A 26,467-nucleotide genomic window follows, 5' to 3' on the forward strand; every position below is an offset into this window, starting at 1 on the left:
GGCCCTACCTTTAGGCTGAATGAGGCAGTGGCCTCACAACTGAGGCTTTTGGGTAGCACGAAAGGGCAGGAGATTAATTAAATTTATTTCTATTTAACAAATAATAAATTTATGTCATTTAGTTTTACTCCCAGGGAGAGATGCTCGTGGGATTCTCTTCCCCGAGTGCCCAAATATCTTGGATATACCCTGATTTGGGCTTGGGAGCTGCAATTTACTGATCCACCTTAGGCTAGAAAATGTCTTAGACTGGATACAAGGTTCTTGTTTGTTTTCGTTGCAACAGAATCACACGGCTGCTATTCAATGAGATGATTTATTGGTGATTAAATTGAGATGGTTACCAAAGCCCAAAAATATTCAAGAGCCCAATGCAGTTTTGGCTACAGCGGTCTCCTTCAGGGGGAATCTCTCAGAAGCAAATAAAAATCTTTATTAAAACTATTGCAGGGAACTAACCACGAACAACGTTTAAAAACAATACAAGGATGGTGATAATACTGAAATTTACATTTATAAAAATCTTATTCCTTCAGTTGACAAGGACGTCTAAAAAAAAAAAGAACATTCACAAAAGGATTTAAAAATGGCATAATGGTTAACAAATCTAATAATTTACAAAGAGAAATGGCTGCTTGTGTGCTCTGGTGTGCTTGACAGTGTTTGTAAGGGTGCAATCCTGTTCACGTTTAGACAGGAAAGAAATCCTACAAATGTAAGAGCCAGGAAAATAAGTCCTACAACTCCCAGCATTCCCCAGCCAGCACGGCTGGCTGGGGAATGCTGGGAGTTGTAGGACTTATTTTCTTTTGAAACATGCATAGGATTGCGCCTTAAATCTCTCTAGAATGGGTGCTTGTGTAAATACAGTTCTACATTGGAAACTATTGCCCTGTAGCGTTGTCTTAAAAAAAAAAATATTGTCCTTTTTTCTTCTATGGCTTAAATTTTTGTGAACCACCCAGAGAGCTTCGGCAGTATAGAAATATAATAAATGAATGATGAAATGAATGAATGAACTGATCCTAACAGCACTAGGACAGTGATCTTGCTAGGGACTTAACAGGGGATGGCAGAAGTGAAGGCCTTTCCCAGACCCCAGCGACCCCTGCTTGAGATGGGCATTTTCCCGCTGCAACTAGCCCACCGTCTCCTGAGAGCTAGGGGTCGTTGGGGGCTGGGAGAGGCAAAAGCCTTTGTCAACCCCAGGAGATCTGGCTTCTGAGATAGTTAATAGCGGTGGAGAAACAGCGATCCCTGGGGGAAAGTTTAAACTTTTATTCAGTCAAAAGCCTCCCAGGTTGGATTACAAGAATCAGCCATCACAGTCCCTGCTCGCAGGCTTACAATCTAAAAGGACAAGCAACACGAGGAAAGGGATTGGGAGGGAGGAGGAAAACAAAAGCCATGACGGTGATGCTTCAGTTTTCCAGATGGATGTGAATATACCAACTGAACTCTGCCTCTCTTGTGCTTCCAGGCTGGGCTGTTCTTTGCACTGACATGTTCCTCTTTTCTTTCTTCTCTTCTTTTGGGTCCAGGCCTCATCTTCTTTTGGGTTCAAGCTTCATCTGACTCTTCTCGCAACCCCTCAGGATGAGATATTTCCCCAAAAACTCTTCTGGGGGCGGTTGGGGGACGGAGGGGCTGCCAGGTTTTCTCTCCATCCCGTGTGTGTGTGTGTGTCTAAAGTTTAGAAGGACATACATGCTGGCGGATACAATTTTATGGACCTTAACTTGAAAGCTCTACAGCATTTCGTGAGATGTATTTTTGAGTAACATATGCAAAGGATCAAGGCTTTTTGCGGAGTTTCCATCCCATTTCCATATAAACATCTGTGTAGGACAAGATCATACCATTTCACACATTACAAATTGCTATTCTCTGTAGTTTAACTAATACTGTTATTTTTCAGACGTGCGGTTGCTTGCTGAGAATCACGCATTCCAAAAAAAAGGAAAGGAAAGGAAAGGAAAAAAGCGGCTAAAATATCCAGTCTAACCCTAATAATACTTCGCATGTGTAACGCACCTTTGAGTAGTGGAGGCTGGTGGTTTTGATGGCGGTGGGGCAGTGAATCCACTCGGGGTTTCAGTCGGAATCCGGAGTGATTCACTGCCCCAATGACATCAGAGTCACCAGCTTCCACTGCCTTGGAGGAATCAAAGCGTTTCACATACATTACCTTGTCCTACTTAAAGCTAAGGATGTGGAGCAAGCGTTTGAACCAGAGGCGCTCAGAAAGTGAGCCCCTTCGTCAGTGGTGCAGTAGTGAATTCGGAAGTATGGACGCTCAGCGTGACACTCCCCATAGCCACGCCCCAAGGAGAGTCCGAAGATGCAGGCAGCGGGGTTGATCCTTACCAACAAACCAGCTCTAGCAGTTTTCTCTGTCTTTCGTAAAGCAAATGCGTCTTTATTGGCCATTCAAGACCAAGTGACCCCAAAATACTTCGCACTACAATGGGGAACAAAATATTGTTGCTGGGAAAACTGGTTTCCGTCTAGCTGCTGGGAGGGCTGCAGCAAAGCTCAGAGGGAACAGGGAAGTCAGCGGAGTGTGGCGGACAGTGGAAGATGGTGGTTCTGAAGTCAGCGGGGCGGTGCATCCACTCTGGATTTCAGTCAGAACCAGACAGGATTCTAAAGGAGCTACCCAAGGTGTGAAGCACCTTGGAGAGCTCCTTTAGAGTTCTGACTGAAACCCGGAGCGGATTTGCCGCCCCACTGACATTGGAGCCACTGGCCTCCACTGGTGGCAGATGATATTTAAAGCTGCTAACCCCAAGGAAGACCCCCCTCTCATTTGCCTCAGGCGCCAATCCTATGCCCACTTACCAGGGAGTAAGTGCCATTGAACTCAGTGGGGCTTACTTCTGAGTAAACAGACATGGGATTCCATTAAGTACTCATGGGAGAGCCTATCAGGGCTGCGGTAAGCTTATCGGTCTCCACCCACCCCGCAGGTCTGGATGGATCATGCAGCCTGGATTCTACCAGAAGGAGGATACCAAATTTGTGCAAAAAGCCCTCATGACTTGGCCTGATTTGGTCTTTCACACGTTAATCCCACACGCAAGAGGGGCTGGGCTGTTCACGGGAAAACGAATTGGGCCAGGCTAGGGTGACAATTAGGGATGGGTGAACAAACAGTGTTCACAGTCCCTCAGATTCTCAGAGCACCAGCTCGGTGCTCATCTCTTCTTTGCTTTCTGCTCGTGCTTGCGATCGTCGTCCGATTTGCGCGAACGGGAAAATGGCACAAATTGAACGCGACCGAATGGGGAAATTGCGCAACAGTATGAGCATTTTTCAAAGCTACATGACTTTGTCCCATAGAATAAACCATAAAATTGCACATTTTTTTTAAAAAAAGCACAATTTTTGAACTGAAATTTGCTCAGTTTTCAACACGAGTGCACGTTCGAGAACTGGCTAAACACATTCTCCGGCTCGTGCTTGGGGTAGCGAACGGGACATGCTTGACAGTTTTGTGAGCGCCAACAAAATCCCCATTCATCCCCCTTGACAGTGACAGGGCCCCTCGCTCTACGAGCAAGAGAAAATGTCTCTCTTGGCTTCCGATGGTGGGAGAGATCCAATTCTGCCCTGCCCTTCTGTTTAGACACAGTGGATGTTCACTTGTGGATGTATCTACACATAGGAAGGCTAACCCTATTGCAGTATTGCCCAACCTGGTGCCTTCCAGATGTGTTGAGCTACAACTCCCAGCATTCCCTCAGCCAGCATGGCCGGCTGAGGGGAGGCTGGGAGTTGTTGTCCGACACATCCAGAGGGACCAGGCTGGGGAAGTTTGCTCTGTCCCATGCTGGCCGGTGATGGAGATCTCTGCTTGGCCACATTTATCCCAAACATCAGTGCCATATCATTGCCCCACCCCCGTGCCCCACCCTGCCCCCACGCCCCACCCCAAACTCATATTAAGAGCCCTTCCTTGCTGGACGACCGCATCATAACGACCGCGCCCTTGTAATGTCTGTTGTTGTCATCCTTCCAGTGGAGGGCGGTGGTGTCTGTGGTGACGAAGGTGGGTGAGTTGGAGAAGATGTGAGGCGGGGAAGATGAGCCTTCCTGGTCGTCGCCCTTGATGTACCTGGCCTCGGAGCTTGCGGGAGAATAGGTCTCCTTCACCTTCGTGGGGTAGTAGCGGTCGACCATGTCGCCATTCTCCGAACAGGGGGGCGATGGGAGCTCGGCAGCCATGACGACACCCACGTTGCTCTCGACAGGAGGCACCGTCTTGACCGGGACGATGGGGGAAGTGAACTTGCGGCCTTGCGTGTACTGGACATTGCCTGTCTTGTAGCCGAGCAAGGAATGGAGGCTGCTTGCCCGACTGAAGGCCTGGCTGCATGGCCGGCTCGGGGGCGCCACGGCATCCACGCTGGGGGGGGGGCAGAAAAACACTATAATCAGCTCAAGGGAAGAGGAAACAAGCTGAACCTGCAACAAGGTGTTGCAGCGTGGAGAGGTATCCTGTCCAGCACTCCAGCCAGTCAGCTGTGCCCACTTTCCAAATATTCCATTCTGCCCCATTCTGTAGATAGCGAGCACACTCCATCCCCATTTGGCTATTTGGGGTTTTTTTTGGCCCCTTCAGGATATTTTCCCTAAAAAAATTTTCCCCTACTCCTGCAAGCCTTGGGGCTCCCTCGAGTATGTGCCCCCTTTGTTTCTCAGTAGCCCTCTTTTAGCCACCTAGCCATTATAACTTAGCCCCTGAGTTTGCTGTTAGTCTAGAATGAGGTGGGCAACTTGTGGCCCTCCAGCTCTTTTGGTCTACAACTCCCATCATCCTTAACCACTGGCTAGGGATGATGGGAGTTGTAGGGCAAAGCATCTGGAGGGCTGCAAGTTGCTGACTCCTGGTCTATGTGATTGTCCCTTGCAAGCCTGCTCTTTGGAGATGCAGCATGAATTCTCTCTAGGCCTTTTGCACAGTTGACAGCTGAAGGTAACTTGCTCAATAGCCTTGGCTGGTGGCGGGGAGTTACTGGAATTTGCATCACACCCAATCTGTGTGGGTGGAGTCTTAGTGAAATGGTTTTGCAGTTTGTATTCAGCCAGAGAATTAAATCTGAAACTCTCAATCTCTCAATCTCAATCTCTCTCTTCCTTGCAACTGGCTGATAATCAAGGATGGACAAATTGGTCCATTTCGGTTTCACTCCATTTCTCATTTTTCCAATCTGAAATGCGGTTCATCTCAAACATTAAGAGTTTCTCCAGTCTTCTATTCAGTTTGTCCTGAATGTTGAGAATTCTAAGAGATGCATTTTGGGGAAAGCCGTTTTCCTGATATAATGCCCACTCAAACATTACTTTTCTCTGATATGGGCATTTTTGTACATGCATGTCTTTGATTGGAGAACTCCTATCACAACATTCAAAGGGAGGATTTTGAAGAGTTCTGATTCGCACAGCAGTTTGAAAGTGCAAAATTAGGAAAATTCACATTAGAATGTGAGCTGAACAAATCCCCCCACCCCCGCCAGCCCTACTGGTAAGAGGTAGTCATAAGAACATAAGGGGAACTCTGGTAGATCATACCAAAATTCCATATTGTCTGGTATCCTTTTCCCCCCACAGTGAGCCTAGCTAGCCGGATATACCCAGGAAGTCCAACTAGTATTCCAAGATACACTGCGCCCAAACATGGAGGCTCTACTTAGCTATCATGACTAATAACCGTTGATCGAAGCCTCTCTGTTTGTCATCCAAACTGGCAGCTAGTGCACCTGGAGGCAGTGAGTTCCATAGATTAACTATGCCTTGTGTGATGAAATCCTGCCCTGGATGTGCCACTGCTGTTTGAAGGAGGAAGTAAGGTGGCCTTAAAAAGTAGCGCTGCCTGTCTTGGGAGACTGCATGCTGACTCACCCTGTATATTTGTGAATAAACATAATATCGGTATCATAGGTTACAAAAACATCCTAAGTGCCCATTACTCTCTCCACACAAGGAAATTAAAGCTCCTAATGGTTTCCTCTTTAGAACCTGCAGCTGCCTGGGCAAGGGAGGAGACTGAAACATTACTGCTGATTCAGGAATTAATTGCCAATTCTTCCTATGCTCAGGGCGGCCAATGATCATTCATCATAAAGAGAACTCATTTATTTATTCTTGCATTTTCAGGTTGAATGTTGTTGTGTTTCCTATTCGTTCCTTTGTGCTGATCAACTCTGAATGTTTTCTTCTTTTTCTATTCCCCTCTGGCTTATTAGCAGCAGTGAATGTTTTAATTTTTCTCCAGCATAGTCACGTTTTTCCTTCCTTCCTTCCTTCCTTCCTTCCTTCCTTCCTTCTTAATCCTTCCTTTTAATATCAAACTCAGCTGGTGAGTGCCAACAGGATCGTAGCCTAAACGGGGCCACCGAGAAACAAGAGAAGGGATCCGCATACTCAGGGGAAACCCAAGATTTTCAGACATACAAAATAACCTTTGAAAAAACACTCAACTAAAGGGACAACTCTCCCTCCCAGAAAGAGCCCAATGGTGGACTGAGCGTGCTTCAGTAGCCAGGGAATCTAGAGAGACCAAAAACAGAACATGGGGTGGGGGAGCAGGAAAAGGAGTGGAAGGGAGCGGGGGAAGAAATACTGCAACATTTTGTGGTGGATCCCTATTGTTTTATCTATGTGGGACTAAGCAGAACCACCAGTTTGTTGTTCCACATGGACCATGAAGCAGGTTGCAAGTGCTTAATGCATAATAAATATTCTTATAATCCCCAACCTGGTGACCTCCAGAGGTTTTGGACTACAACTCCCATCATCATGGCTGGAGGGCACCAGGTTGGGGAAGTCTGGTTTACCTAGTGGAGTATTCTTTGCCGTGTACCATGTGCTTTGTGGTTTCTACAGCTTTGGAAGCAAGGCTGTAGACTGCAAGCTATGTTTTGCCTTTCTCTGACACACCCATCGTCATCAGGATCGGCCCGTCTACTGAGTTCAGGGGACATATTTTTTGCCCCCAGAAGAGTGGCGAAGTGATAAATCTGGAAGGTGAGGCGCTCGTCACAACAGTCCCCAGAGCCACGCCCCCAAGGGGAGTCCAAAATTGCAGGCAGCTGCATTGATCCGTGTCAACAAACCAATTCCAGCCATTTTCATCTCCACCGGAGCAGGCCCTCTGTGAAGCTGAATTGCACATTCCAGGCCAAGCCACCCCAAACTATTTTGCATTTTGCATCCTTGCTGGGAAAATTCATCCCCCCTCCAGCTACAGTACGGATTGTGGCGAATCTCGGAGGAAATGGGGAATTCTGGAGGGGGAGGCAGGTGACGTCATCGTGCCTGTGATTTAAAAAGTCCTGGCACTGCGAGCCCTGGCCATACTGTGCTGCAGCTCCAGGGGCAGCCAGGCCCTTGGGTTTTTAAAACATATTTGCACCCTTGGCCCCACGCGCCCCCCTTGGGCCAAACCGCTCACCAGATCTCGCTGGCCTTGGTCTCCTCGCACTGCTGCTTCTCGTTGTAGCTGCAGCAGGAACAGCAGCAATCCCAGCAATACTCCTTTCCGCAGTAGCAGCTCGGGCACGACCCTGCGCTGCAACACCAGCCCCCGCCACCTTTCCCACAGCAGCAGCAGCAGCACCAGATCACGCCCCCGATGATCAGCGCCAGGGCGAGGAGGGCGATGATAATGGATCCGGCAATCACCCAGCCGTAGCTGATCCCTGCAAAATGGGCGGGGTGCGGAAAGGAATTTTAAGAAGCCATCCCTTTCTCTCTATATTACCAGTATTACGTTTATACCTCCCCTTTCTTCCTAGGAGCTCACGGCAGTTCTCCCTGCCCTTTTCTCCTCACAACGACCCTGTGAAGTAGGCTAGGCTAAGAGGGGGAGAGAGAGAGACAGAGAGAGTGTAACTGGCCAGTGAAGTTCTTGGCTGTGTGGGGATTTGAACCTGGGTCTCTCTGGTCCTACTCCAACACCTGGGGTGGGCAGATGGCAGATCTCCAGATGCTTTGAACTTCAGCTCCCAGAAGGCCCCACCAGCATGTCCAGTAGTCAGGAATGCTGTGAGTTGGAGTCCAAAACATCTGCAGATCTACTTTTTGCCCACCCCTGGAGGATACAGTATAACTTACTTCTGAGTAAACGTGCATAGGATTACTGTACAACATAGGCTGAAAGTAGATCTCCAGATGCTTTGAACTTCAGCTCCCAGAAGGCCCCACCAGCATGTCCAGCAGTCAGGAATGCTGTGAGTTGGAGTCCAAAACATCTGCAGATCTACTTTTTGCCCACCCCTGGAGGATACAGTATAACTTACTTCTGAGTAAACATGCATAGGATTACTGTACAACATAGGCTGAAAGTAGATCTCCAGATGCTTTGAACTTCAGCTCCCAGAAGGCCCCACCAGCATGGCCAATAGTCAGGAATATTGGGAATTGGAGTGTAAAACATCTGGAGATCTATGTTCTGTCCATCCCTGCTCTAAGCTATCATTTCTCAGCCTGGGGCCTTCTTGGACTGCAATTCCCATCAGCCCCATACAGCAAGGCCAATGGTTGGGGGATGATTGGAGTTGTAGTCCAAGACACCTGGACGGCACCAGCATGGGGGAAGGTGGCTCTAGTCACTACATTACATTGTCTCTCTCTCACACAGCCTCCAGCAATTCATAGATGGAAAAATAGGGCCCGTGTTTTTAGCGCCCCAATTCTTCTACCACCCAAAGATCACCGCCCAGCCCGCTATCACACGTTGCTGGGGGTTCTGTCCTGCCTGCTGCAAATGACGTATTCACTGACTCTGTAAGAGCCTCTCTTCCACCATGAAGACTGTATTTGTTCTTCTGGTTGAAAAACAAATGGGTAAAAATTAAATTGTGCCCCGAAGTCTTATTATTAATCTCTATCCAGCAGCTCGGGGAGGCTTTTTTGGCTGAAGAGTGGGGTAAAAATGCTGTAAATGAATGAATGAATAAATAGGCCTATTTTTAACTGGGCACCTCCCCCCAAAAGCCAAAAAATAAAAACGCTGAATTAAAACGCCAGGGCTTCATTCACTCTTCCTGCACCTCTGCCAGTGTTGTCTGGCTTACATCGCTTGCCATTTTCGCGACGTGCTCCGCCAGCATCTTACCTCCGCCAAAGTAGATGTCCACACTGCAATAGGCCACACCCACGTTATTGCCCACAGCACACTGGTAGGTTCCCACGTGGTCTTCGCACAAGTCGTAGATGTGAAGGTCGCCCGGGACGGAGCCTGCTTGGCAGAAACAAAAGCGTCGAGGGCCGACGGAGCCAAGGGGCCGGATTGCGATAGTTTCAAAGATGGCGGGTCCCCGCGTGCTCCGCTTCCGAGTGGAATTGCACATCCCGTTTCTCTGCAGGCTTGGGCCCCCGACAGCCTGCCAAACAGCTGTGCCTTGTTTCCAGCAGAATCCAAGTTTTGGAGGGCCCTTGGGCAAGACACCCTCCATGGGCCCCCTCCCTCAGTGAGTCCACCTTCTCACCGCCATGGTCCCCAGCTCCTCCTCCTCTTCCTCATCATGGCCACCACTCGCTTGCTGGACAGGCAGAGAGCCAGGGAGCAAGCAGGCCGCAGCATCTCCTGCTCCGCCTTCTCACCACCACCATTGTCTGGGCCAGAGCGAGAGGCGGGGGAACAAGCAGGTTGCAACGAGGAAGAGGAGGGGCAGCAACTCCAGGGGACTCTTGTCAGCGGGGCATGGGCCCTCGACGTGTGCCCAGCCATGCCTACCCTTGACGCCGGTCTTGGATTCCTCCTCCATGCCACCAGTTTAAATGGGGACCTGGGTAGCACGACGGTTTGCATTTCTACTCAAAAGCCAAAGGCTGCATCTTGGCCTGCTGACGAGGCTTTGTTAAAGATCCATGCTGGACACTGGTGGCCCTGATCTCAGTGGGGCTGTAACGTAAATCCATTCTGGGTTTTAGTCGGAACCAGCCAGGGCTCTAAAGGAGCTACCCAAATTGCTGAACCCCGTCCGCAAAATGGATAGTTCCTTTAGAGTTCTGGCTGGTTCTGACTAAAACCCAGAATGGATCTACAGCCCCACTGAGGTCACAGCCGCCATGGGCTCTGTGTGTTCCACAGGTTGAACCCGGTGCAGTCAGAGGTGAACACCGCTGAGTTCAACGGAGCAGACCCCCAGGTACATAGGCACAGGATTGCAGTCACGCTGACCCAAATAAATGGGGTACTATGCGATATACTGCTAATAGGTGGCGAACAGGTGTCGGAAGACCTATTCTCAATCTTCTTATTTTGTCCCCTCCCTTTGCTACAGCCATCTGAGCTGGCAGCGATCGCCAAAATCTTGTGGGAGTGAGTTCGACACGTTGCCTCAGACAGTCATGATTCTTTCCCCAGCCAGTGTTGGGAAAACTGCACCCCGTCTGCAAGTTACCAAAAGGGGGCAGTGTTGCAGTTAGGTAGTTCATGGGGATTTTGACTACAGCGAGCCTCAGCATCTCTATAGCCCACAGTGTGGTTTCCTGCCCTTTCTTCCTTTTGCTCCTCCCCTTCCTTCTCCTCCCCCTCCCCCATCTCTCTGACTTCCACCATGGCCGGGAGCACATGTGTTTTGCTCTCTCGCTCCTGCCTGTGTAAAAATGAACTGAACAGACTCTTCTGAAACTCTACACTGTGCCTGCATTGTGTATGCAAGAATACTTGTGAGTAAACTGTTCTCTTTCTTTCGTGGAGGAAGAGTGTGGTCTCCTTTTATTGTTATAAAATAGCCTTGTGTGCATGTGGCACTAGACTAGTAAATGCTCATTCTGTTTTTCCTTTTTGGTTTTCTCCACTAATTGCCTCTCTGACAGGAGGCATCACTGCCAAATAATCCCATCAGCCAGGTCAGAGATGGCCCCACCCAGCTTCCCCGCCCACCCCAGACATCAAAGAAGCATCCTCCTGCCCTGCTGAAGCTGCCACTCACCAATCGATCCTACTGGGGGCAGCCAATCCCTGAAGTGCTCCCCGTGCGTCATGGACCAACGGTAGGTGAGGGGCGGAGAGCCCCCAGAAGCCACACAGCGCAGCGTGATGTCCGACCCGTAGGTGATGTCGCCGATGATCAAGCACTGCGGCACCACTGGCCTTTCTGGCAGGGGGAACAGAGAGGAGACGTCCACATCAGAACCAGGAGGAAAAATCTACAGGGGGCAGGGGAGAGGACTCTCCCAAATGGCCAAACAAGGACTGAGCATGCTCCATGGCCATGGAATGCTGGCTGTTAGGAGGGGGGAATGGAATGCAGTCTCCCTGAGGAAGCCACTGAACAGGAACAATTCTCGCTGCAACATTTTGTTGCAGTTCACAATGGTTCTTATTTATTATGACGATGATAATTTAAAAGACTTCTGATCTGTTCTCTATTTCTGTGCAGCACCTAGCATATTTTAGGAGCATTCAGAAATAACGCTAAATTGTAAGGATGCATTAATGGCAGCCTTCCCCAACATGGTGCCCTCCAGATAGTGGTGTCGTGGAGGCAGCGTTCACAGGGACGCACGCAGCGCTGACACTTTTCCATTGGCAGGGACGCTGATGTCATCTGCCACCCTCTCAGACTTCCCTGCTCCCTTTGAGCTTAGCTGCAAATCTCACCATAGCTGGGGGTGAGGGTGGGGGATGGATTTCCCCAGCAACTATATATCGTTGCTGGTTGTAATGCAACGTATTTTGCTGTGTGGGCTTGAATGGGCAATTAAGACCCTTTTGTGTTACCCAAGACCTGCTCCTGGAGGAGATGAAAACTGCTAGAACTGGTTTGCTGATACGGGTCAACACAGGAACCTGGATTTTTGGACTCTCCCTGGGGTGAGAGATGTTGCCTTCAGATGTTTTGGGATACTACTCCCAAAAATCTGGAACGCTGCAGGTTGCAGAAGGCTGCTTAAGGGAATAAATCTCAACCTCCCCCCACCTCCCCGCAAAAAGAATAGACGCTGCCTACCTTGGACGGTGATGGTCACTTTGTGGCTGGCCTCGGTGGTTTTCTTCACCTTGCATTCATACGTGGCCGAGTCTGTGATCTGCACGTCGCGCAGCTGCATGGAAGCGTCGTACAGGCTGGGGTTGGCCGATGTGAACCCCACCCGCTGCTGGTAATCAGGAGGTCCAGGATAAATGACTTGGTGATCGTGGTAACCCAGGAGCTTGTGAGGAAGCAGACGAGAAGGAGAGGATGAAGGACAACATACTGACCGGAGAAGAGACCAGAGCTGCGCAGCAAAGGGGCAGGATGGGGAATTGGCCACAGACCCCAGCTCCTCATGGTTGAAAAGATATTCTTGACCGTGTGCGCTTGCTGGAATCTGAACGTCTGACAATTTCCAGCGGATGATGCGGCTGCTTCACCCTCCCAAGTTTAGCAAAACCGGAACCAATGGTGCCAACTAACAAAAACTGCAGACTAAATTGGGCCATTCTGTGGCAGAGCTCAGCTTTTGGGGGCCACGGAATGTTGCTTGATTGATGGAAAAAAATGAGTTGGGATCAGAGATGTGTGTGATGCGGAATCCCAATCCCAATGCTAATTTCAGTGCTACGAGGGTCATAGAAGACACCAGGGCCGGCCCTGCCATTAGGAAGGGTGAGGCAATTGCCTCAGGTGGCAGATTTGGGGGGATGGTGGCAGCGACCCCCTGGCTGTTCCTCCTGAGCCCTTCAGCCATTTCCAAGGTTGGAGAACAGAGCGGTGTGTGTCACACAGCCTGTCCTGCACCCCCTCAGGCCTGGGGGTCCTTCCTGGGGTCTCAGTCTGGTCCTCTGGGGTTCCAAGATAGCCCCTCCCCCTGGCTCCACCCCCTTTCCCCCAAGCACCGATCACTGGTCGGTTTCTTGACCCTTGTGCAGTGTTTTCCCTATTCTAACAGGCCGAGATGCCTCTTCCTGCCAGGCTTAGTGCCTGGCAGGAAGAGCTTGAAGCTAAAATAGGCTGGCATGTTTTGTATTTTAGGCTCCGCCCCTTTTGTCTTTGGCCCCTCACACTGGAATGCGGCCCCTGAGAGCTTCTCTGAAATGGGATTTGGCCCTGGGGCTAAACGAGGTTCAACATTCCAGCCCCAAACTAGCCTATTGCCCTCAGATGGAATGCGCGTTGAGGGATGTGATTCCCTGGCAGCGTCGAAGTGAGATTCAGCTGCCATTCCAGTTGGTGTCTGTATGTTGCACGTGAAGGGAGCGCCATCTCGTCTTTTTGCCTCAGGCAGCAAAATGCCTTGGGCCAACCCTGGAAGACACACTACCCTGGGGGATCACCAAATTAGACTCCAACTGCACTGCTATACACGTTTACTTGGGATGTATGGGTTTTGTAAAACTTGTTCGGTCTGCGCTTCACCGATCATCAGGCGCTCATGGTCAGAACTGGATTTTTTCCCATTTCCCGAATTTGCACAAATGTCCCCCAAATGTGCATTTGTTCATTGATTGTAAGCCGCTCTGGGAGCCTTTTTTTGGCTGAGGAGCGGGATAAAAGTACAATCAATCAATCAATCAATCAACTTTCATTCTTCAGCCTCCAGGGAAAGTGCACGTTTTCAGCTGGTAGTTTTATACTTTATTTGTATAGTTTACATATTTTTCTACAATGGTATTTTTATAGTTTACATATTTTTCCATGACTGAATTTGTGTAAAATTCCTGAAAGTTTTTTTTTTTTTTAAGTATCTGTGCAACTTGGGAAAAACCGGTCTGCTCTGGAATCTGGAGGATGGATTCAAAGAAATCCACTCATCTGATTCCACTGAGGATTTCTCCGACATCCCTACTTCTGAGTAAACCTGTTGGGTCAGGCTGCAGTCCTCCCTTCTGGCGAGGCAGGGATCATAACTCCAAGGTGTCCCTCTGTTTTCTAAACTGAGAAGACAGGAATCCAGGGGTCCTAGTGGTCACCACCGCATCACCAGGGCGGAAATCATCACCAACTCACCGGGTTGTCCTGGGGATATGGGCCAGGCTTCACTTGCTTCCATTCAATGTCCCAGTCGCTGTCGGGAGTGTTGTCTTCCGGGTCCGTAGCAAAGGGGCATCCCAACTTGACTGACTCCCCTTTGGGCAGGTAGATGATCTTCTGCCCATCTTCATTGATCCTCACAGCAGCGCTTGCAGCTAAAAGAAAGGAAGACCCACACAGCACCGTGAATCTTTTTCTTTTTCTCCTAAGAGAAAGGCTTTCCAAAATGCAGCAGCATTCATTCCACAATGGTCTTTCTGCTTGCATTATAGTCAGTGGTGTAATGGAAGCTCACAGGGTCACAGCTCTGGCATTTAGCAGGGACACTCACCTGCCACCCCTTTCAAACTCCCCTGCTCCCTCTGAGTTTAGCTGTGATGCTCAAATTATCCCCCCCCCCCGCCATCAACAATATACTACTCCCTTTTGTTATGCAAAGTCTTTTGGGGTGGCCTGGACTTGAATGGGCAATTAAGACCCATTGGGTCGACAAAAGACCTGCTCCTGGTGGAGATAAAACTGCTAGAACTGATTTGTTGATATGGATTGACGCAGCTGCCCGCATTTTTGGACTCTCCTTTGGGGTGTGGGCATGGGCGCTGTCATGATGAGTGTCTGCACTTCAAAATGTACCACTACACCACTGATTATAATCACAGTGCTCAAGCACTTGATCATTGGTTCGAAGTCCTGAATTTGAAGACTTCTGACATCCTGTTCCTCCAAATTTCTCACTGGAGCATGGTATATGTGCAGTGTGCTCAGCCTGCGGTTCCTCCATGCCTTTGTCCCCTCTTCTGTGTCAGGGGTGGGCAGACTTCAGGCTTGCAGGATCTACTTTGTTTTTTCCGGAATCTGCGAGGTTCCACCAACCGGAGCCAGGTGCAAAATAGGTGCTGTGGTGGGTGGGCATATTGCTAAGAATTAAGGAACAGGGAATCCACTCCTGGTTTGCCCCTGAGGATGCTTTTTCTGCAGCCCAATTTAGGGTGGGGAAAGCTTTTTAGGTGCTGCAATTATTAGACTATTGGGAGTCGGAAAACCTTGCCAATCTCCTAAAAATTACCCAGTGATCTACCAGTAGATCCAGTCTACCTTGACCACCCCTTGTTGTATGGTGCTGATGCACCTGTGTGCACATAGATACAAGCACTGTGATAAAACAATCACAATGTGATCGTATGCACAGTTGTATCAAGGTTCTTTCTGTGTGGTGTTTCACCAATGTGTGCTTCTGTAAAAAAAACACTGCACGAAAATAATTGTAAAAAACACTGCACAAAAAGTATCATAAAAAACACTGTGCAAAAAGAATCTTGATGCAATATTATGTACAGTCCCATCAAGATTGCTATTTATTTACTTTCTGCATTGTTAAGTTGTATCTCTGTGACAGCGCGCATGGGTAACATGGAGGACGGAGAACCAGGGAGAGATGTAGATGAACCCAAGGAACTGAAAACTGTGGCAAACTGCACATACGCTGATTCTAATTTTAGACATTCACCCAATTCCAGTGGAATTTGGGAGGAGTGGAAGGCAGAGTGGAGGAAAACTGCAATAACAGCAGAGATGGGCAGTCTTTTAGACCCTGAGAACTGCATGCAGTACCGGGTGGTGGGTCAGGGACCAAGCACCGATGTGCACACAGAAGTGTGCATATGTGCATGCACACACATATATATGATGGGAATTGCTGGGGGCAAGATGAAATCTGCTCCCCTCTCCCAGTGATCCCTATTAGCAGAGAGGAAACAGTGATCTGTTCCCCACCCCACAGCTGATGGCTGATCAGCTGGGTGGCGGGGTGAAGTAGGTGGGGCAACCTGGAGCTCTGGCGGGCCACACAGGGCTGCGGGCCACAGGTTGCCCACCTGCAAAAACAGGGGTCCAGGAAACCGGTTGATTCCTAGAAAGTTATGAACTTGAAGAACAGATGGGGGTGGCCTCCCAAAAAGAGGAATCGCATCACCAAAACAGAGGACACCAATTTGCCCAACGTTTCCATAGGCACATCTATAGGCATAGGTGCAAGTTTAGGAATACCAGCTCTAATTTAAATAGAAATACAATACATTTTGCTATAGTGGGGAGAGGACTGACCAGGTGACCTGTGTGCAAGCTGTTCAGTTTGCTGTTCAGATGCTGGTAGCTGTGGATGGGAAACGTCAGAGACGCTGCTCTGCTCTCCCTCCTTATGGTCCTTTGACTTTAAACTGGACTCAGATCGGACACCTTCAGATAGAGAACTGTTCTCTGACAGCTCTCCAAAATGGAGGACTGATCTCTGTAAAGTAGGCCACCTGGCCACCTAGAATTGGATTGCAGGAACTTTCCTTTTCATGAGCTACAAATGCCCAGATGACTTTGTTTGTGACAGCGCAGCCCTATACATGTCTACTCAAAAGTAATCCCATTGAGTTCCAGTGGGGCTTACTCCCAGATAAGTGGGTGTGATCCTATTATGCCAGTTCATTATAATCTGCACTGGCTCCTGCCCATTCTGTTTCTGGGCCTGATCTAATGTGCTGGCTCTTTTGACTGCTAAAACCCCAAATGATTAAAACAGAGTGAGCACTTAACCCATCGCCCAAACAGAGGACACAGATTTGCATAAAACTGGCACAGCATAATTTATATGCAAATTTGGACATACTGGCTATAATTTAAATAGAAATACATTATTTCTCTCCATGGTGGGGAAGACTGTGTCCGGAAGGAATGTATGGTGTTTTTTTTTAATCCATCCCATCTGCGTTTGTGGATTGTCAGGCGTCTTTCGTTCCGACGTCTGCCCATTGACAAAATCGGGTTGTTTTTAAGAGATGTATGAGAATTTCGTGCCACTTGCTCATGTGTGCACTTGTGCAAATGTGCATCAATGGAAGTGTGCATCTGCGCTAATGCACATCCGCACAAGTGTGCATTTGCAGAAATCTCCCCCCAAAGTAAAAAAACCTGTTCTGTAAGTCTACACAGCTCGGGAAAACCCGGTCAGCTGAGGAATCTGCAAGCGGGATTCATAGAAACCAGAACTCATTTGAATCTGTTGCAGATTTTCTCCAACATCCCCGACAACCAGGTGTCCTGTATACTCAGGCTCCTATGCAGGTGTTACTAACTGTGGATGGACAACTAGTATGGGGAAAGCTGGAATTCTCTCTCTCTCTCTCTTTCTCTCTCTCTCTCTGTCACATTTGCTGTGCTTAGTCACGCCTGCTCCAAAACCTGAGACTGCTGGGTCACATAGGATAATAAAAGGGTATGATAATCATTAGAAATCACTCTGTAAACCTGTTTCCCAACTCAGTCTAACAATTAAAATGACGGCACAGCATCCCTCCAACAGGAACTGTTTACAAGGAGTAATCCAGATTTTCTGGTCCTCATTCCTGGGAAATCACTCTTCCTATCGATGGCTGGATCCGGAGAGAGAAACTTTGCCCACAAAAGGGTGGGGCTTGAGTATTACTCCAGATAGAGAGCGTGCAACCTGGGAAAGCTGGGGCTACGTGCGAGGAGCCCCCGCAACAGCGCAGAACAGTCTGTTTGGGGGCAGGAGGGAAGAGCTGAGGAGTCGCCCCACAGCTAAAATTCCAATCCCTATTTATTTATATATTATTTATTTAAAACATTTATATCCCGCCCTATATCATTAAGATCTCCAGGTGGCATTCAGATAAAATCAATTCAAACAGTATAAAACAATAAAGAATTTAAACAGCTAAAAACATATTAAACCATTAAACACGCTAGTACCAATTAAAATCGAAACCGATAGAACAGTTAAAACAGTGCACTACTTTAGGGAATGCATTTGGCCCTCAAAGGCTTTGGTAAAAAGCCATGTTTTTACCTGCTGCCAAAATGAGACCAATGTCCGCGCCAATCAGGCCTCCGAGGGGAGGGCATTCCACAACCGGGGTGCCACAGCAGAGAAGGCCCTCTCCCGCGTCCCACCATGGTGTATGTCTCGCACTGGTGGGACGCAAAGGAGGGCCCCCCCCCCAGATCTCAGCCCTCGGGCAGGCATATATAGGGGGAGGTGCTCCCTTAAATATCAAGGTCTAGGAGCCTAGGGAGCTGCCTTATACAGAGTCAGACCATTGGTGGATGTAGCTCAGTGTTGTCCCCACTGATTGGCAATGGCTGCCCAGGTGTTTCAGATGGAGGACTTTCCCCAAACCTGACCTGGAGAATCTTGCTGAGGATGGGTTGGGACCTTTTGCACAGAAAACACTTGCTCTGCCACCGACCTGTGGGCCTTCCCTTAAAATGGAATCAAGGTGCCAGTCCTCCTCATTCTAAGTAACAGCTTGATTAATGTAAGAACATGGGAAGCGGACAGGCTGTGGGTTCATTGGCTCAGGATGGTCCACTGAGATTGGCAGCAGCTCTCTAGGGGTTCAGACAGGGCCCTGTCCCCCAGCCCTAACTGGGTGTGCCAGGCATTGAACCCGGGATGTTCTGCGGGCGACGCAGCATCTGCTGTGCCACTGAGCTACGGTCTCCATAGAACAATAAAACCCTCCAGCCACGCTTGTGACCAGTCTGAGACAAATCATGGCCCCCTCCCCTTCTAAAAACAATGGCTAAGGAGGCAGAACAACAGGCAAGAGGACGTGCCCATACTAGGGGACCAGGGATGATGGGTGTTGTAGTGCAGCATCTGGCCCTCCAGATGTTGATTCCACCAGCCGCCAGCCACTGGCCAGGGATGATGGGAGCTGCATCTAGCCCTCTAGCTGTTGACTCCAACTCCCACCTGCCCCAGCATGTGTGCCCAAGGGTCAAGGATGATGGGAGCTGTAGTCCAACTTCTGGCCCTCCGTGTTGACTCCACCTCCCACCAACCCCAGCATGCATGACCAATGCCCAGGGTTGATGGGGGCTGTAGTCTAACATCTGGCCCTCCGTGTTGACTCCAACTCCCACCAACCCCAGCACGCATGCCCAGTGCCCAGGGATGATGGGAGTTGGACTGCAACATCTGCTTATTGGATCAGATCCGAGGTCCATCAAGTGCAGCTCTCTTTCTCTGGCACTGCCTGACCTGCGGCACCTGGGGGAATTTGCAAACCAGGCGTGACGACGACAACCTGTTGTTTTAATGTATTTTAATTTTATTTTAATGTGTATTATAATACATTTTGTGAACCACTCATTTTTAAATATGTTCAGTGGTACATAAGTCTAATGAATGAATGAATAAATAAATTTCCCCCCCAGTGTCTGATCAGAGGTCTATTTCCTCTGCACAGGAAGGCTTCATTCTTAAGTATGATAATTAGCCTCTGGTAGACATCCTCTTTTTATTTGTCTAATTTTTTTTCTTTAAGCAAGCAACTGTTACACCCTCACAACAACTTTAGTTCAGTGTCACTCAGCCTCAGTTATCCACCTGTAAAACAGAGGCCTACCTCACAGGGTTGTTACCAGAAGAGTAAACAAAGCGAGGCTTGAAAGTAGGTCAGTCTCACTAGGCAGACTGCCCTAACTCTCTCCCTGAACACAGATGTGATGCTGTCTCTTATCTGTTCAAAACTCATCTTTTTCATCACACACTTGGCTTAACCCCAACCTGCAACCAAACCTAAGTACATGCAACTCCACTGATCTCATCTCATCTCTTCCTTCCCTCCCTCTTTTACTTCCCCCGGCTCCAAAATTCTAATTATTTATTTTAAAACAACGGAGCTCAGGTAGCACCCTTGAGACGACCTTAATTGATACGAAAAGTCAGACTACAAAATGTTACAACAGGGCCTGCTCCTGATAGCTGTTTCAGCCGGCCAGCCACCCAGGTCCCCTTCCAGATCACGCCATTCCATATCCCCTCGTGCTTTCCCACCCAGTTCCCCTGGCTTTCCCCCTTTCAACAGTTAGCATTCTCTGACCACTGAGCATGCTACTAAGAAGAGGGCCTTTTCTGCTGTGGCACCCCGGCTGTGGAATGAGCTTCCCAGAGAGTCTTGCCTGGCGCCCACACTGTGCTCCTTTCGGTGCCAAGGGAAGACCTTCTTATTCTCCCAGGCCTTTTAGTTTTCCAGTTTGTTTTCTAGCTGGTATTATATTTTAAATTTTTGCACTGCAGCTAGCTTCTGTCTGGTTATTATTGTTTTATTTTTAAGTTGTAGTTTTAAACTTTTAATTTGTATTTTATTCCCTGTATTTTATTGTCTTGTATTTTATGGTTTTAATTGTTCTGAACCGCCCAGAGAACTGCAGCTATTGGGTGGCATAAAAATGTAACAAAAAATAAATAAAATGCACAGTCTTCGCTGGGCTGTTTTTTTTGGGGGGAGGGGGGCTTTTGGTTGCCCTCCTGCAAAGATTCTATTTCTGCATATCTTGGGGTTCCCGCAAGTCTCCCTCTTGTGTGTGAATGGGGCTGCTTTGGCTATAACCAACGGCCCACACTTTCTCCTAAAGACTGGAATTATTAAAATGCTGATTGGATGCTCCCTGTGGGCAGGGGACTATGGTTTCGCTTGAGAAGCTCTGCAAAGCACCACCTCCTTTGAAGGACCACCTTTTCTCATATGAACAACCCCAAACTTTATGATCTCCATTGGAAGCCCTTCTCCTGGTGTTCCCGCCATAGCTTAGGGTAGTGGCGACTTGGGAAAGGGTCTTATTTATTTTACTGGGGCATGCTGGGAGAGGTAGGACTTTTTTTTCTGTCTAAACCAGTGGAGGCTCGTGGCTCCGGTTTCGGATGGGCAATGATTCCATTCTGAGTTTTAGTTAGAACCAGCCAGCGCTCTAAAGGTGCCGTTCAAGTGCTGCACCCTCTCCCCAAAATGGGTTCAGCACCTTGCATAGCACCTTTAGAGGGCTGGCTGGTTGTAACTACAACCCAGAATGGAATCTGCCTCTCCGACACCAGCATCCACTGGTCTAAACATGCATAGGGTTGTGCCCTTAATGAATTGTATTTTTTGTTGTTGTTCAGTCGTTCAGTCGTGTCCGACTCTTCGTGACCCCATGGACCATAGCACGCCAGGCCTTCCTGTCCTGCGCTCTCTCCCGGAGCGTGCTCAAGTTCATATTCATTGCATCCGTGATGCTATCTAGCCATCTCATCCTCTGCCGTCCCCTTCTCCTTTTGCCTTCAGTCTTTCCCAGCATCAGGGTCTTTTCCAGGGAGTTTTCTCTTCGCATTAGGTGGCCAAAATATATAACAAAATGTTCTGGGGGCAGCTCACACGATAAAACTGGTTTTATCACACAATAAAACAATAGTGCTCTCTTTGTTTTTTGATGGATTGCGTTGGTGGTTTTCTTGTATTCTAGTATATATTTGTGATTTTAAAGTCATGATTTTAATGTTGTTTGCGTGTTGTGCTGTGTTTTATATGGGTTGTTAGGTGCCCTGGGCCCTTCATGAGGAAGGGCAAGATAGCCAATCAATCACTCAATCAATCATGCAATCAAATCAATTAATTAATTAAATGGGTCACGGGGAGGGGGTGGGAAAATCACAATAATAGAAATGTAAAATGTAAAATGTAAAATGTCTTTCTCTGACATTGAAAATGTAACAGTGTGGATGCCAGCCAAGCCTGCTTAGAGAGCACATTCCAGTGCGGCGTAGTGGTCAGAGGGCTGGACCAGGACTCGGGAGACCTGGGTTCTAATCCCCACACAGCCATGAAGCTCACTGGGGGACTTTGGGCCAGTCACTGACTCTCAGCCTAGCTTACCTCACAGGGTTGTTGTGAGGATAAAATGGAGAGGAGGACAGTCACTGGGCTCAATGAAGAAAAGGCAGGATAGAAATGTAACAATAATGTAACAAATAAATAAGCAGGGTGCCACAACTGAGAAGGCCCTGTCTCTTGTAGCAACCCTCTTAACTTTGTTCAGTGGGGGTACTTGGAGGAGGCCCCCACAGAGGACCTCATGGTCTGGGCAGGACCATCTTCCCCAGTATCAACCATTCCGGGATTTAAGATCTTTGCTGGTTGACTTTGCTGGCCTTTGAAGAATGTGGCCTGTGGGACTACCACACATGGCAGGGCTCTTTCGGTGGCAGCACCCCAGCTGTGGAACTCTCTTCCACTGGAGATTTGGCTGTCCCCCATGAGAGCTGTGGCCTTTTCTAGCGAAGGAGGCTCTGGCCACAATGATCCATGCTTGAATCACCTCTCTGCCCTTTAAAAGCGTTTGGAAAATGCAGCGAGCGCAAACCACAGCAGACAGGCTCCTGTGTGGCGTGCGTTTCGCAGACCATGTAACACTGGTGTTGGATTAATTTCACTGGCTTCCAGTTTGCTTCCGGGTACAAACCAACATGCTGGTTCTTTACCTATAAATCCCTGCATGGTTTGGGGTCAGGATCAGTCGTGTGGCTAGACCCTGGATTTAATGGTCTTCTGGGGGGTGCTTTCGATGGCTGCATGTATTACTCCAGCTGAGAAGCACGCAACTCACATTTCTTAAAGCTACACACACGCCACCGCCATTCCATGCTCTACAACTGCTTCTACATCCCTGATACGTTATGGGGTGGAAGACACCTTGTTTGTCAACCCTGATAATGAAAAAAATAATAATAATACTTGGAGCCTGCGCAGTTTCGCATTTTGAACTCACTTCAATCCAAGCCCCATCATGACCTCAGGAATAAAATGGGGTTTGCGTCTATGGCCCTGATGCAAAACCCATGGAGCAAAATCCAGTGTAAGTCCTACTTAGAGTAGACCCATTGAAATGAATGGGGCTTAAGTTAGTGGTGACTACCTGAAGTCCCATTCATTTCAATGGGTCTACTCTAAGTAGGTGGAGTTTACCCATTGACTTGGGAAAAACCCCAACTTTGTTGTTGAAATGGATAATATATATTTTAAAGTAAAAATAATAACCTGAACATCTGTAATCATGTGCATGCCCAAGCTATGTAATGGTGTGTCCCGTCCCCCCCCCCCCCAAACGCATGCTGGTCCTGTTTGCTGCTGCTCTCTGGTTGGTCATTTGGGGCCCTGGACAAAAACTGCATTTTCTATTTTTATTACTTCCCATCCTAACCGCACCACTGACCAAGATATCCAAAAAACTACTTCCTTGCTTATCAGAACCTGCCTGTAAATTGTGATCATCATTGGAGGCCTGGTATATGTTCCATCACCATGAGAGGTTAGGTTGGTGGGCACTCACGGTAGGGCCTTTTTGGTAGCAGCTCCTGATTATGAAATTCCTTCCCCAGAAAGATCAGACTAGCCCCCTTCTTGATTATGCTTAAGAGAAGCCGTGAAGACTACATATTGCTCCATCAGCCTTTCAATGGTTTCTAATTTCGCTTTCTGCTTTTATTGTGATTCATGTTCTATGTCCTGTTTTTATTTTATTTTTTACGATGCATTAAGTTTTATTCCAGCAATATTTATTGCTGTTTTTAATCTGGATCTTGTATAACACCTTGAGTGTGGGAGTGATGTCTAAATATGTCAGATAGATACACAGGTAAATTCACCAAGACTTTGGATGGAGCGATTTGTATCCTTGATGCTTTTCCCTGGAGCATCCTTTAATCTTATTGGGTTTAAAAAAATACTACTTCAATTGGATCATTGCCTGTTGCTATCTTCTCTGGATATTTTTTTATGAAATAGAAAAAAGCAGAATGCAATCCTTGTTTTGTTTTTTTTTAAAAAATGATGGAGCTGTATAAATAATAACTACATACATACACACATTCAAGAACAGGTGGCATGAAGCTAATAAATACATCCCGGTAAAGATGGAAACTGTCCTCCCGAAATGTGAAATACTAAATATAACTCATTCCCCCATGGTTCTCAAAAGGGCATACAAATTCTTTTCACAACAATCCTGTAAGGTAAGCTAGGCTGGACTATTTTCACCCAGTGGGCTGACGGGGATTTGAACTTGGGTCCTAGTTCAACACTCTTAACCACTACATCACATTACCTCTCATCAAAGGTAGCCCCTTTTTCTTGTCCACAAAGGAACATAATCTTGAGACTCTCCAGGAATTTTCTCTACCTTTTTTCTACCCTTTTCTCTACCTAATTTTATCTGCTTTCTCTACCCTTTCTTTCTGGGAAAAGGTAGTCCCTTTTCCTTGACTGCAAAGGAACATAATCTTGAGACTCTCCAGGATTTTGCATCCTATTTCTTCAACCTTTTGTTCATAACCAGTTCTTGTTTGAAACTGGCTCTCTTTTGCAAGTCAGAAATGAAATAGATAAAGCGCATAAATAAATCCAAGCCCGGGTTAAAGGCCTTACCTAGCATCATGCAGGTGAGTAGGAGTCGAAAACCCTGGTTCCCTGCCATCGTGAAAAAGGTGGATTTCTGTATACTGATGGTGAAGAGACTGGAGCAGAATCCAAGGCAGCTGCAAGGAGGTGGAGTGTTTGCAGATGTTCTGGAGTGTTGCGATGTTTTTACCCTCCTGGGCTCGCTTGGCATGTGAGGTCAAGATTCCTTTGGGCTGAGTTAGAGCAGGTGACTGAGCGCCTCCAAACTGCCAGACTGAGCCAGAGAGACCCATCCCAGTTTCCTTTGAAGTCGTTGCACACTGAACAATTAGGCAACACTTTCATCTGGGCGATTTCCACACATACAGCACTGGGGATGCATGAGAGTCGAGCCCCATGCCGGATGAACAGACCTCCTTTCGTGCAAACTTGGTTGGATCCCTCTAGGATTTCCAAACTGTTTATTTTTTTATTTAAATAAAACAACCGCCCTTGTCGCAAGAAAAAGCACTGAGCTGTTCGCTGTGATCCTTTGGATCCTGTGGGAAGCCTGTGAGGGAGGAATCTTTTGGTTCATTTTGATTTATTTCAGTGCAATCCTGTGCAGGTCTGCTCAGAAGAAGAGATGGCTGGGAATAATTCCCACCCCCCGAACTTCTATACGAGGAGTGTAGAACTGTTTCAGGGTGGGGGGACACATTGCTCTCCATCAGATCCAACGTGGGCTGGATGATATCAGGGGGTGTGGGCTCAACCCTGACATCACGCCAGGGTTGCGCCACTTAATGTCACCTGCTTTTTTTTCTTCATGCCGGAAGGAGGCATGGAACTGTGTCTCCACCAGGCATGGAGAAAGGGACCCAGACCATCCTTCATGCAAGCAAGTCTGTTGATCGAAGAATTAGCAGAAAACGTGCATGTTTTAGGAAAAAGTGTGCACAAAGTGGGCATATTGGGGGGGGGGAGGGATGTGCACAAAACCACTACATACCATGGAGGGAAATGTGAACATTTGAAGAAGCACACACAAAAACATTAGGAGAACCATGCATGAAAAGATGTGCTCATTTTCGTCGAGGCTTTTAAAGGCAAAATGCACGGACTGCAAGAGAAACGGGGCGGAACAAATGTAACTGTGGAAATCTGATGAGCGGAGTGAAAGCAAACTTGACAGACTCTCCCATTTTATTCAGAAGTAAGCCCTGTTGAGTTACATGAGGCTTATTTGCAGGTAAGTGGGTATCGGACTACAGCTTTATTTTTGTAATTAATTTACAAGAAGGTTGCAGCCCAGTGATGCAAGTAGGCTTGTAAATAGTCACTGGGCCGGTAGGGATGCTTAAAGATTTTGTTCAGTCCGGATTTCAAAGCAAACCAACTTGATCCACACTTCTTGGACTACCATGTGATTCAGAATGCAGTTATTTTGCGCATCTCCAAATTTTGTAATGGAGAGCTCGGCTCAAAAAAAGTATCAAAATGCATATAAAAACACATATTTTAGGATAAAATACATTTTGAAATGTATTCTTTGAGAGAAATTAATTTAGAAAGGTATGTTTTGTGAGAAAGCATGTTCAAAAATACCATTTAACGTGAATTTTCATATGGATTTTTTTAAAAGAAAAGGCGGATCAGAAGGGAAACAGGTAGAACAGACTTATAAATGATCACATGTGAAACTGACATAGACAAAAAAACAGGCACACTTGAAACTGACTTGGACCAGGAACAGACTCTTCTGTCCATCCTGGCTGACCTGCTGCCAATGGCAAGGAAGCATAATCTATGCCAGCTTTCCCCAACCGGGTGCCCTCCAGATGTTTTGGACTACAACTCCCATCAGCCCCACCCAGCATGACCGACCGTCGAGGATGATGGAAGTTGTACTCCACATGTTTGGAGGGTGCCCTGTTGGGGAAAGCTGGTGCACCAGTAACAACGCTTCCTAAATTCTCAGCATCTGAATTCCTTGCTGGATTTTCAAGTTCCAAATTGCCTGGTCTCATTTATGAAGTGAAACAGATGAGCCCCTTATGGTTCAATTTTTCAAATTTGGGATGTTATACTGAATATTATACATGCAACCTCCTGTTTCTTTCTCTCCTTTCCCCTTCTTGATATTATCAATGCTCACGTGTGCATTGGTAAAGCATGCACATTTCAAAACATCACCATTATTATTATTATTGCTATTACTATTATTAATTACATTTCTATACCACCCAATAGGCAAAGCTATTGTTTGACAATGTTGACACTGACAACGAG

General features: G+C 47.6%; 1 protein-coding gene across 1 annotated transcript in view; it reads right to left on the reverse strand.

Annotated features, from left to right (window-relative positions):
* Positions 1–1,716: 1,716 nt before the first annotated feature.
* The window catches only part of LOC146334350 (V-set and immunoglobulin domain-containing protein 8-like), a 39,180-nt gene continuing 14,429 nt past the window's right edge, over positions 1,717–26,467 (reverse strand). The window contains exons 5-11 of the mRNA XM_084823608.1: positions 15,744–15,844; positions 13,947–14,125; positions 11,967–12,168; positions 10,947–11,111; positions 9,122–9,244; positions 7,457–7,703; positions 1,717–4,408 (exon numbers count right to left, since the gene is read on the reverse strand). Of these exons, the coding sequence (XP_084679734.1) occupies positions 3,940–4,408; positions 7,457–7,703; positions 9,122–9,244; positions 10,947–11,111; positions 11,967–12,168; positions 13,947–14,125; positions 15,744–15,844 (1,486 nt within the window). The 3' untranslated portion in view covers positions 1,717–3,939. The remainder of the gene's footprint in view (positions 4,409–7,456; positions 7,704–9,121; positions 9,245–10,946; positions 11,112–11,966; positions 12,169–13,946; positions 14,126–15,743; positions 15,845–26,467) is intronic.

Source organism: Heloderma suspectum, chromosome 17, assembly GCF_057233095.1.
Source record: "Heloderma suspectum isolate Gila_16-S chromosome 17, 16-S_ref, whole genome shotgun sequence".
In the NCBI taxonomy this organism is placed as follows: Eukaryota; Metazoa; Chordata; class Lepidosauria; order Squamata; family Helodermatidae; genus Heloderma; species Heloderma suspectum.